The 13,542-nt window shown below is 38.9% G+C and overlaps 1 protein-coding gene across 4 annotated transcripts in view; it reads right to left on the reverse strand.

Annotated features, from left to right (window-relative positions):
- DLG5 (discs large MAGUK scaffold protein 5) overlaps window positions 1-13,542 on the reverse strand; it is a 113,152-nt gene that overhangs the window by 17,057 nt on the left and 82,553 nt on the right. For 3 of the 4 annotated variants that reach the window (XM_063338001.1, XM_063338002.1, XM_063337999.1), the window contains exons 15-21: window positions 12,913-13,005; window positions 10,981-12,000; window positions 7,877-8,015; window positions 5,179-5,326; window positions 4,550-4,671; window positions 3,398-3,487; window positions 1,436-1,604 (exon numbers count right to left, since the gene is read on the reverse strand). In XM_063338001.1, coding sequence (XP_063194071.1) covers window positions 1,436-1,604; window positions 3,398-3,487; window positions 4,550-4,671; window positions 5,179-5,326; window positions 7,877-8,015; window positions 10,981-12,000; window positions 12,913-13,005 — 1,781 coding nt within the window. The remainder of the gene's footprint in view (window positions 1-1,435; window positions 1,605-3,397; window positions 3,488-4,549; window positions 4,672-5,178; window positions 5,327-7,876; window positions 8,016-10,980; window positions 12,001-12,912; window positions 13,006-13,542) is intronic. The other variant, XM_063338000.1, reaches the window with a different exon arrangement.

Raw genomic sequence — 13,542 nt, forward strand, 5'->3', positions numbered from 1 at the left:
GTTTATATGTATGCACAGCAAGAGTGAAGGGGCTGGAACCTGGCTGAGCTTCAGTCGTCTGATCAGCAATAACAGAAATTGTTATTTCCCAGAGATCAGAACGTGTATCTTGTGCTCAGAGATACCAAGTTATAGGGGTGTCAAAAACCCAGCTTTATCAGCTGAACGTTATACGCAATTAGTCATGTGAAAGGGAAAAGAAATTCTGACTTTGAATTTGCAAGTGACAATTAGAAGAACATTTATATGAGAACACAAATTGAGTACACATAGTACAAAAGTCACACTGAAGTAAGAAAGAATGAAAATTCACAAAAAACTCTTTACATTCCCTTTCAAAGCACACAATATACACTCGAGAGTTACTACAATAACTTAGTTACCAATTTTTTAAACGAGAAAAAAGTTTCATATAACATTTTATGAGTAACTTTTTATTACTACCAGAAAACTTAGAATACAGAATATACTTATTACTTTATCATTCACATTTTTTATGGTCAGTTCTTTTACATAAATCAAGCAATACAAAGGGGGCTTGAAGTCCACATAAATATAATCTATTCCAACACATTATAGCTCCTTTACACTGCCAGAATGGCATTCAGCTGCCTTACTATAAGTAAAAGCCTGATTCAGATTTGCATCTTACTGTTCAATGCTTGGAATTCATGCAAACTTTTCCATATAGTCAGTCTAGCCAGATCATGATAAAATGAAATCAGATGTCCGAGACTGATACCATAAGCAACGTATCTTGAAAAATTCATCATGACATATAGGAAGTTGTTAAAACACAAAGCTCATGTTTTTAAGAAAGCTATCACATCAGGTTGAAATTCTGCAAGCAGCTACATGTATACTTAATGCTATTGCTAGTAGCGGTCCACGTACAGCCAAAGGGATCAGTCACAGTAGTAAAATTGCATCTGTACATATGGATAGGTTCTGGGCACAAGTTATGCCCTCAATTTTTCATGTTATCTGGCTAAATTGAATCAAGGCACAGTGGTTAGAGCACATATTCTACACAACTAAGGCACCTCATATTTAGCTATCAGATGTTACTGGGTCTTCATTTTGTATTTAGTTTTCCAGAGTACAGAACAAGCACTTGAGGTAGTTCAGCTGAAAAGGTGTATTCCAATTTAGACCACTCTTACTTGGTGTGGCCATTACTCTAACACAGAAGAAATAAAACCCTTATGAAATACCTTGATTTTCTAAACTGAAGAATCTGCTCTTCAGTTTTTAAGAAAAAAAGCACAAAGATCTCTTACATACTTTGTGAAGAAAATAAGAACAGATGAGATGCACCTCAGCGCCTACATAGTTGTCAATTAAATTAAATGTTCACATTCCTTCAGTCCGATAACAAACGTACAAAATTTGCTCAGACACGCTTGTATTAAAAGCAATAACGTGGGGACCTTACCTATCTTTTCTACGTTCTCCAATAGACACTGGGCTAATAGAAATCCTAGGTAATGTAGAAAGGGAGTTCTGAGACTGGCTGCTGGCGAAGGAAGATGTTTCCAAGTTAAGAGGTGACTGTGGAGGAGTTATCAAGCTGGGACTGCTACATTCAGAGTGTGACAAGGAGCCTGTGGAAAACGAGCAGTTGAGTTTTAGTATCCTGCATCTGTCAATAGTCTGGACATCTACACAGACATAGGGAAGGATACCGTACACATCTGAGACAAGAAAGAGGACCAACTGTTCCCTAGCACTCTATTAACCATGTAAGGAGCTCAGGAAGACCAGGGAACTACTTTCAGACAGTGCAAACTTAGAATCATAGAATCATAGAATTGTTGAGGTTGGAAGGGACCTTTAAGATCATCGAGTCCAACCTTTAGCCTACCCTGACAAGAGCCACTTCTAAACCATGTCCCTCAGCGCCCCACCTCCAGGGATGGTGAATCCACCACCTCCCTGGGCAGCCTATTCCAATGTTTAATAACCCTTTCAGTGAAAAAATGTCTCCTAATATCTAATCTAAACCTCCCCTGACGTAACTTGAACCCGTTTCCCCTCGTCCTATCACTTGTCACCAGGGAGAAGAGGTCAGCCCCCATCTCTCTACAACCTCCTTTCAGGTAGTTGTAGAGGGTGATAAGGTCTCCCCTCAGCCTCCTCTTCTCCAGGCTAAACAACCCCAGCTCCCTCAGTCGTTCTTCATAAGGTTTGTCCTCCAGGCCCCTCACCAGCTTTGTAGCCCTTCTCTGGACACGCTCCAACACCTCAATGTCCCTCTTGTAGCGAGGGGCCCAAAACTGAACGCAGTACTCGAGGTGGGGCCTCACCAGTGCCGAGTACAGGGGGACTTACTGTCCTTAATGACTGTATGCCAAATCTGTCCTCTGTAAGTGTGCATACAACTCCTGCCATTCTCAACAAGGAGAGAAGTTTACAGACAAGCTACACCATATGCATGTCTCCAAACACTTAGCAATGCAAAGTTAAAGAAAAATAATAAAAATCAGGGAAGGAGAAGTAAAATAAAAATCTAGTATGTGGGTTTATTTTCAAATTAAATATTTCTGTATAGCCCTTTCCTTTGGGCAGGAAATAGACTATGAAACACCTGAAAACACCAAAAAAACCCCAGCATGAATCGCATAGAGACAGGAAAGCTGTGCAATTTCAAACAAGCTTAACATGACGGAGTTTATGTCTCTTCCCTGGCTGTACCCTCCCTGAGCAATTTACTGAGCCAGTGCCCTGACAGAAACATTCAGTTTGCTGCCTCTGAAAAAACTACAGAAAATAAATCTCAAATTACTAATCACAAATGAAAGCTGTCTGTAAGAATTGCATTTGCCCACTTAGGAAAACCACTGCATACAATCCATTAAGGCTACAGAACGTTTAAGCAATGATGGCAGTGAAGAGTTGCTTTTTACTGCCATCAAACTCTGAATTCTACAGCTCTCCAGCACTCCAACTGGTATGTGTATCACGTCTTTAAATATCCTCCACCAAGCAATTCTGAGTGAAGTACTAAAATATTTTCACTGCATTTTCAAAATACAATTTACAATCAGTAATACTGTAATATGCAAAATAATGTACTTAAAGAATCATCTGTTAAAACTTCTAAGACATAATTCTATAAGAAAACTACAACTGTAAAACATACAGCAATGCTTATTCTTACTTTCTTTGTGCACTTTTTCTTAGTGTGTCACGTCCTAGAGTCAAGTAACAGAAAAATCAACTTTCATTAGAAAGTTTCTTTTTTTTTTTTTTACCTTTCCGCAGCAAAATGCAAATTTTGTAACCTTAATGAAACTGTCATATCTAGATTTTGGCGCATCCTGATTAACAACTGCAAAGGGTTTGGATTGGTAATACCGAAAATAGTACGATTAAAATTACTTATGAAATAATTCACCTCTGTCAGAGCCCATCATGGACCTTGGATATCTTGGAGTTAAAGGGATCTTAATTCGTTCTGTTCTGTATTGCAAGTTACTCGAAGAACCTATTTTTACAACAAGAAAACATTAAAATGACAAAAGTAAAAGCAACTACATTGAACAAAAAAGTACATTTAGATTCTGCTTCTTCAATGAGCATTAAAATGGCCTCTGAATTTATGCACAAGCCTTGACGATTACCGTCATAATATTGTGTAGATCATATTTCTAGTAAATTGTCTTGATTACACAGTCAGTATAAACAGAGCACAATGCAGCTATACAGTATATATGCACTGTTCATTCTTGTACGAAAACCATTTTGGATATTTTTCAATGAAACTTAACTTGAAGTCCAAGCGAGAATCTAACACCTCTGTTTACTAAGAATCCATGGGACTTTCCAAAAGGCATTTAAAATATTCTGATTACATTCTGCTTGGATGAATAGATATTTTTTTGACACCAAATGCAACTATCATGCATTTTTTGCTGTGTTTACAAAGCTACCATGCTCTATTCTGATGCAACTGCCAGTCATTGATGGAACACAGGAACACAAACATGCACAAAAAAGTTATTACATTATTTAAAATTTCAAAAATTCTAAAATGTCAAAATGTCATTACTACAAACCATGGATTTGCTTGGGTATTACTAGAATAAGCATAAACAATCTTACATGTCGATCAAGTAAACATTAAGTGTAACTTATCTTCCGACAATACAATTTACATCAGGCCATTAGTCATCCTTGAGTTTTTGTTCTGGGGGCTCTCTCCTTTTCTCTTCTCTCCACCTCACTGAACCTCAAAAATACTTTGGCTGGGCCTCCCATCTTTATAAGGGTACTTTCAAACAGTAACAGGCACGGAAAGGAGAATCATCACTCACACAGACACACACAGCATTTTAAAGAGACCGTAAAGAATGAATTAAACACAGCTACTTCCACAGAACACCTTTAGTCATAAAACCACAAAAAATGAAGCAAAGGAACACAGGGAGCCTTTAGGTTTTGCTAGCTATGACAATCCCACAACCCATGTACTTAAGGAATTTTCCATTTATCCTTTGTCTCCAATATACAGGAGTCCCACAGGAAATAAATCAGGGAAGCTAGTTACCAAGTCTTGCACTGGATGGTAACGAATTTGAGCCATGAGATGCTCTTGTACGTGAATTTTCAGAGTAGTCATTGGAGTGTTTATGACTTAGGTCCAAACTCAGGCGACCTTGGTGCTGGGAACTACATCAAAAGAAAAGGAGAATAGGGCAACTGTTAGAACTGGGTAAAGCACCTCAGCAAACAGAAAATTGGGCAACAAAACATTTTGGTTATCCCTGAGTTACTCGATAAAATGAATGCTCCTCTCCTTCCCACTTCCCACTTGTCCCATCATTTTATTAATCAAGATAAGTTAGAGGAAAAACAGCCAAAAGTGCTATAAAAAAAGGGGGAAGGCTTTATTTGTTTTGGCAAGGACAAGAAAAAAACATCAGAAATTAGTTCATTAAAAAAATTAATTTCCTTGTCAATATCAGCCAGTGGAGCAGAGGGAAATCTAATCCATCAGTTACTGAAAGACACGAAAGCAACTGGCACATCACTTCTATGCAATAATGGTTTTGAGAACCCTGGGTCAAAATAACACACAATAGCGGTGTGTTTCACTCTGCACTGTATAAACAACTACCAGAAGCAATTTCATCCTAATGAAAACAAAAATATAGAGAGATATAAATTTCAAAACACCTGGGATGCAGATGCTGATGGCATATTTGGCTGGCGACTGATGGGCAATTGCTGGTGTGAACTCTATGGCTCCAGGCAGTATAAATTGGATTTCTCATGACAGCAGTTACTGCAGGGCACGGTGCTAAGCTTCTTGGTACAGTACCTGCTTAAGATGATAAAACCACATTCTTACCAACATTATTAGCATATAAACTGCAGGTTTTAAATACTGATATAATTACGTATTATAACATTTGCATGTGTGAATGTGTATCTATAAATAAAAAATATTAGCATACAGATAAATACATTATTAAGCACCACGTGATACCTTTTAAGTAGTACATGCATGTTTAAAGTCTGGATTATAATTTTGTAATGATTCAGTAATAAAGTGCATTTAGATTACCAAAAAATGAATCCATTCATGGCACGTCACTTTAATATGTACTGGTAACTAAAGGATTTTCTGTTTTCAAGTATCAAACCTTTTTATACAGCAACAAAAATTCTGCATTTCTCTCTGAATAGTCATCCAACAGGAACACAAGCTTTTATTTGGTACTTGAACTGACTGCAGTTAAAATGATTCTTCTTCCTCTTCTGTTGCCTCAAAGACTCCCACTTCTAGCATGTCCTGTGGCTTTAAATTATAGTATTTCAATATTTATTTATTTATGAAACTCATTACTAAAGCTATTCTTTTAAGTATCCTCATCATCCAGTACTCAACCAATTGAGAGCAGCCCTGTGGAGAAGGACTTGGGGGTACTGCTGGATGAAAAGCTGGATGTGAGCCAGCAATGTGCACTTGCAGCCCAGAAAGGCAACCGTATGCTGGGCTGCATCAAAAGAAGGGTGGCCAGCAGGTCGAGAAGGATGATTCTGCCCCTCTACTCTGGTGAAATCCCACCTGGAGTACTGTGTCCAGCTCTGGAGTCCCCAGCACTGGAAAGACATGGACCTGTTGGAGCAAGTCCAGAGGAGGGCCACAAAAATTAACAGAGGGCTGGAGCACCTCTCCTATGAGGACACGCTGAGAGAGTTGGGGTTGCTCAGGCTGGAGAAGAAAAGGGCCCGGGGAGACCTTACAGCAGCCTTCCAGTACCTAAAGGGGGCCTACAGGAAAGATGGGGACAAAATTTTCAGTGGGGCTTACTGCAATAGGACAAGGGGTAATGGCTTTAACTAAAAGAAGGAAGATTTAGACTAGATACGAAGAAAACATTTTTTACAATGAGTGTGATGAAACCCTGGCACAGGTTGCCCAGAAAGGTGGTAGATGCCCCATCCCTGGAAATATTCAAGGTCACGTTGGACGGGGCTCTGAGCAACCTGATCTAGTTGAAAATGTCCCTGCTCATTGTAGGGGGGTTGGACTAGATGACCTTCAAAGGTCCCTTCCAACCCAAACCTATTCTACGATTCGACCAAAGTCTATTTGACCAATTTCCTCTTAAATGAGTTGGTAGCACAGAACACAATAGCAAAAACTTGTTCACATTTCAAGAGATAAAATCATATTGTTGAATGTAGGTTTGACTTGACTGGGTTATTATGCAAAGGTGTCATGATAGGATAAAGCTTTCAGTTAGGAATAATACCTTTCTCTCTCTTTTAATGATAGTAGAAGAAGTATTAAAAGAGGGAGAAAAGAGTAAAAGAAGTCAAAGAAGAGCAAAAGCTTCTTTGATCTGAGCTACTCTTGAGCACGTCTTTACATTTTGAAAATTGATTGGGACAACAGGGTTGCAAGCTGTTTGTTGTTTCAGATACACAAGTCATTACATCTTTCAGGGTCTCCAGTAAGAAGAAAATGTTCCGTAATTTCTAGAACATGCAGGAGTTTGGGGCTTTCCAAAGAATTGAGGGTAAACTCATAAAAGCCAACACTGTCTTAATTTGAAAATCAAGTTTCGTATGCAGCTGCTACACTAAAGACTGAACAATCCATCTGGGAACAAGTTTACCAGGTCTAAGTAAATGCTTCTTGACCAGTTAAAAGCAACTAGCGTACAGTAACCTAATTAGCTCCTGAAGCATCCCATTTAGTGTGTGCTGATTTAAAAGCCACTAACATGAACCTCAATACCAACACCTGTTTGATCAACTGAGACAACACACCAACCCTTTTCTGTTTTACCTGATTATACTGATTTCTGTGTGAGCTGCTTGTGAGTCCCCTCTTCAGCAGCTTAGTATCTCAAACACACTGGCATCTAATCTTTAATTTAGATTAAGATCACAACTAGCTTGGGCACTCAACTTGAGATACTCCAAGTATTTGATTTCCAACAGGCAAAACTTTCTGAAGATCAGATGTTTTTCCTTGGAATTATTTCTGAAGTTAAGCATCAAAAGCTTGGGACACCTCCATTTACTGTTTGCTATCAAAAATACTGGAAATCTTCCTTGTCTCCCTAATGTATAGGCTACATCTTGTTCACCACTTATGTATTCAAAACTCCTCTGCACAGAAACTGGTGAAACACAAATCCTTCATCCAGGAGTTGCTCAGTTTCCTTAATGGTTCTTAAACAGGTTTCACTTCTTCACAGCCCAAAAGCTGAGCAGCCCATGTTCAGATTCCAACAGACCATGGAAATGTGTTTTGTGAGTCATGTTTGTTCTGCACTTATCACAATCAATCCCAATACTGTCCAATATGGACAAATTCCTTGGGGCATTCCTACAAAGTAGGAGTTCTGTCACTCACCTGCTGACATGCTGCCAGCGTATAAGGCGGCAGGCACAAAGCCATCGCTGTGCCTAGCAGACCGTTTTGGTGAATACGGTGCCCATTCCTGTAGCTCTGCAGACAGATGCTCCTCACTAGCTGGAGCATACTTCTGCACCTACAAAAACACAGAAATTTAATTACAGGAAGTTGGAGACCCAGAAGAAAAAAAAATGAGAGAGAAATTTTGTAGGCAGTAAGCAACTTCAAACTTTCTAGTATCTATTCCAGAACGTGCTCGCCACCACAGTGCTTGTTACACCTTTATCTTTCAATGATGGTATTCACTTCTACCCTTTCCTTCCTCCATCTTGCTCCGTTATTTCTTTTTATCATTTTGTAATCTTTTTAGGCCAATGTTTGCAACTTAACTGGTATGTTTTCCTTCACAATAAAACACCCAGCATTTAGTTATGTTTCTCCTTTTAAATACTGCTTTCCCAGGACATTTCAACTGTTATGTCAGCCACTACTGCAAGCGTTTCCTAAAGAAGACCTGACTAACAAGACAGAAAACGTTTTATGCCTGTATTTTCAGATATGTGTGGAGCAACCTCTCTTCAACAGAGCAATTCAGATTTTGGAACCATCACAACTTCTGTTCTGTACATACTGAGTAGACACCCGTGGGTTAAGAAACACAAGAATAGCTCAGTTACCGACAGTGATTCTAGAGAGCTACAAGTTCAGGGCTCAGCATGCGGAGTTTACACACCTGAAATGTACCACACAAAACGTGACACTGAAGTATGTAATAAGTGAAAAAAAGTTACTGGAAAGGTTGAAAAGGTACTTACAGTTTTTATGACAGCAGTATTTTAATTAAACGAGCTGTTACTGCGAGCACAAAGACTATAAAATGCAGAGGTTCCTTCTTAGAACCAACACTTGATCACGACCACAGGTGTATTAGTAATTGCACCACCTACTCAGGGATGAAAGTTCTCTTAAATTTATCAACTTATCAAAGTACACAAACTTAACTGTGTAAATACACAATTAAGGAAATCGATACCACCCAATATGGCTATGAATTCAACTACACTGCATATTGTATATACATATTTTTGATATTATAAACACTGCTTCAGCAATGAATACATGCAGACTGGACACTACGGTTACACAACCTGATGTAGTTGTAGTGCACAAAGAGTTCCACCACAGAGAAATTTTCAGAGTGAATGGTGTCCGCTCTTTGAAGCAGAACATCACTTCTGCTCTCTAGTCAACAACAACTTTAGAGTTACCAGTTTCTGTGAGGGTGGGGGAGAAATTAAGGAAGATAAAAAAAAAATAATATAATAGTCACAGAACTTTGTCCTAATTTCAGCCTAGGAACGTAAATTAACTACTACATCAAATAACCTTAAAACCAATAAATTATGACTTTATAGTTCTTTTATACAGTTTTCTTCTTCGCTTCAAACCAATACCGATATGATATCTGCCATAATCACTTGCGCAATATGTAGAAACAACTGTAATATGCCTTTATCAATCCTTTCTGGTCTTTTAAACAGTGAATGCCAAAACCACGCCCTCTGTTCCAGCTAACAAATTTCTTATGTGTAAATCCCCACCTACATGTGTCCTTGTCACAGTTGGAAACTCTTCACTTACTATAGGAATATTACTACAGTCATAACCAGGACAACATAATCTGCTCGTGACGATGCACTATAATGTAGCATGGGAGTATCAGTGCTAATGGACCAACTTGATATTCTGTGTAAAGCAAACACCCCGTATCCAAATGTGTTCAATAGATTGATTTTGTTTTGTTGTTATATACATGCCAAAAACTGACATTAGAATATGCCTGCCTTTGCTTCTTGTGGTGCAATTTTTGATGAAAAACCATAACCTTTCTCCTAGCCATACTGCTCTTCAGACCTGTTCAGAATAAATCGTCTGATTTCAGATACAAAATTAAACCCTTATGCTTTTCTGTTATTGATAAGGCAGAATTTGATGGACACTTTTATAAAAAAGGCTTAAAGCTCTCTGTAACTACTTTTTCCCAATACAATGGAAGAAGCCAAAAAAAGACAAACAAAATTGCCAGTTGTTCTCTTATACCAGCATTTTTGCAGAACATGGCTTCAAACCTTCCACTACTTCCAATTCAGCTCTGCTATCTCTATTGCTTCTAAAGCTCCATGAAAAGTGTGGGATTATCCAGGCATAAACAAGTACAGGCAAAGAATATGATATTCTAAGTCATTATGATGTGATTATATACAAGCAAAAATAACACTTTTTGAAACTCCAGATTTTAGTTGGGGAAAAAAAATAAACCTGTATCTGCCACCGGAGGCAGTGGACCTGAAACTACACGATTGCTTATGCCACTTTATATAACGTACTCATCTAAGTAGGTTCGTCTTCCTAGACCACATAAAATGTTTTTTCCACCTACTCTGTTAAAACATGACCCACAATCTCCACAGAGGGTTTGTTTATTCTAACAAATTATATCCTCAGTTTGAACTGTATTATTAAACCACATTCTCATAAACAGTCCGTCTTTACAGTGTAATGTCCCTAACAGCCTACGAATTTCAGATTAGATTTACAAAATTATTTAGACACATAGAAAGACTTAGAAAAAACAACACTGCGAATGGTATACCTTTTTCCATTAAGTTGTGCAGTAAGCTGGGCAACCAATCTGATTTCTGGAAAACTTAGGAGGCCCTATTTTCAGCTTTTCTAAAACTGTTTCTTTGCATTTTTGTTTATTTATTTTTAATTTTTCTTCAGGTTGCCAAAAACATACAGGAAAGAGCCCTGATCTTCCATCAAGCAGCATTAAAACCCAAGATATGCCTACTAAGCCAAAGCCTATCATTCCGTTTGGTGGCCCCCACTGCCTGTTAAAAACTGCAACTCCAAGAATTGGTTTTGAATTTTGTTATACCGCAAAGTGACAACCGAGTCTGGGGTAGTTTGTCAGGGGACCTGGATTTTGAGAACAGGCTATGCTTCTCCTGTTACTGTATGTAACTGGGGACCCAAAACCACACTGAAAATAGACTTCAAGGTTTCTAGTTTTGTGCTTCAATATATGAAGTTTCTACCTGAAGCGCAGGATTAGGAATGGGCATAGGGGTCATTTTATGCCTCAGTGCAGGAGCCGATTTTGGCCTTGGTCTTTTAATTTCTGGCTCTTCAACTCTTTGAAAGCCAATGTCATCTTCACAGGATTTCCTTGAAGAGAGATGAGTGCAGTCAATACCCTCCTCCCGATAATAATGCCCAGTGTTCCTGCTGCGCCCCTTGAGAGTAGCAGAGTCCTGTTTAAGTGCCAAGGAAACTGGAGCTTGGGCAGTGGCTGGGCTGGTGGGTGGTGATCCAGTTGTTACCGTAGACTCTGATGCAGAGCTTGCCTGCTGTTTATGTTTAAACTTGATAGAGTCACTTCTCTTAGGAGGAGTTGGAGGAGTTGAAGCCACTTCAGCTTTTGATGGCTGAGGTGAATGGCCTGTCACCTGATTAGGGGAAAGGTACTCCAGCTTGGGAGGGGTTGGTGGTCTTTTGAAAGTATCAGGATCAAAAATAGATTTCCTTTGTTTTGGCTTTTTGTACACAGAGAACTTTTCTGTTTCTGTTGCTGAGATATTAACCATGACTTTTGGCCAGGTACCACCGCTATGCTTAGTTCCATGTCCTTTGTCGAACGCAGTCTCAACCATCATGCAGTCAGCTCCTGCAGGCTCATAAGGCAGCCTCCGGTTGTCCAAGTCAACAGCTCCAAAGCCTCGGTCCCCATATGTCTCTGGGCTGAATGAGCTGAGACTGTGTTCCGAATTACTGTGGCAACTGTGCACGGTGTTCCTATGAGAGTCTACTCGTAATGTGTTATTCGGGAAAGGTTTATGATCACAAAATGAACCGCTACCCTGATCACTCTGGTCCTTCTTGCCATCCATGATGTCTGGATTGAAAATGTCAGTCTGTGTTGAGCTGTTGAGTTTCAGATTTCTTTTATTTTGGGTTTGTATCTCTGATGCATGAACCCTACAGTTTGAAATTTTTTCTGAGTCCTTCAGATTTTCAAATATATTTTGACCGCTCCAGGATGAACTCTGAGGAAAAATCTAAAACAAAACAAAAAAAACCCAAACAAGTTATGGCCTTATTATTATGGCTGACTTCTGTTTAGTATGAGGCATATTCTAGCCTCCTTGTTTACCTATACCTGAATATACACTGACACATGCATAGATATGGTTGGGAAAGGTTTAATAAAGTCTTGCAGATGCAAAGCACAGAACATCATATAAAATGAAGTCAGAAAATTTTCTGAAACATTTTCAGAGCAATTCCACATCGTGGCAGAAGCACCATACTGACATTGAAGGGACCTGCATTCTACTTTTACCTCTGTTAAGTGATGCTATTAAGTCATCTTTCATTGCCCATTTTCCCTTGAACATTTTATCTTTTTACTTTCTTAAAACCTCAAGCTCTCTGGAGCTGAAATTATCACTCTCAAAGCCCGTGTGACAAGCCCACGATAACGGGATTCTAACCTCAATAAGCAAAACAGAATAATATTTTTATGGCAATACGCCTGAAAAAGAAAGCCTTGTACTTAATTCTCATGATAGCCAGAGTTCAGTTTTCTGCACAACTCCCTCCTGACTAAAAGCAAACCTTTCTGTAGTCAGGCGGGAGTTTATCTTTCATGTGCAGAACTGCTGAAGCTCTGAAGCAGAAACCAAGAAGAAAGAAGCAATTGTGCTGGAAGTCATTTCATGTGACCAGCAAACAAATGGGAAAGAAGTAAGAACAATAAATAAGTTTCATTTCCTACCAGATGCCACAATAGCCTTACTTTAGAAATAACTGTTGAGTGTACAACAGTGAAATGCATCCAGATAGTCTTATTTTTAACAGAGACTTTCCCATGATGATATATTCATTTTTTCATATACTCTTCCCTGAACAACTGAAATAATTCTGTAACAGTTCAAGAAAATTCTGCAAATTTAGTTTCTCCTACTCACCTTCATCAGTGACAGGGTAAGGGAATCCCTACAGTTTCGTAGCAAAGCTTCACATTCAGTAAGCGACTTATTATCTAGTGCAATGCCATTGATCTAAACACAAAAAAAAAAACAAAACAGACATCTGTAAATCAAAGGTAGCACGTGGGGAGCATCCTAAGGTAGCACCTCTGGCATCTCTGACAGGGAAAACACTAGTTTTTTATGTATCCATGACTGAAGTCTGGTTGACCTTGTCCTGTGTCTTTTTCCATTCTCCACTAAAAACACAAGCTGCTTAACTACAATTTTGCTATTCCTACTGGAAACACAGTGTAACAACACTTGTTTCACTACATTAGCCTCTCTCTATGCATTTGTACACGGACAGTAATGACCTTCCGCTTCGCAGGGGCTCATAAATCAGACAGGTTGTTTAAGGCTGCAAATGCACACAGGGAAAAACTTCCCCTCCAAAAGGATGACATCTGTGATATCATAATTTAAAAGACAAGAAACCTTTCATCCAGCCAAGGGATGTCTTTTTGGAACTGACCTTTCCTATTCAGTATAAAAAAAAAAATCACAAGTATCATTATCAAAAAGCCAAGTGTGAAGAGTAAGTCGGTGCCTGTGTCAAAAATTCTCATA

This window comes from Chroicocephalus ridibundus, chromosome 6 (genome assembly GCF_963924245.1).
Source record: "Chroicocephalus ridibundus chromosome 6, bChrRid1.1, whole genome shotgun sequence".
Lineage (NCBI taxonomy): Eukaryota > Metazoa > Chordata > Aves > Charadriiformes > Laridae > Chroicocephalus > Chroicocephalus ridibundus.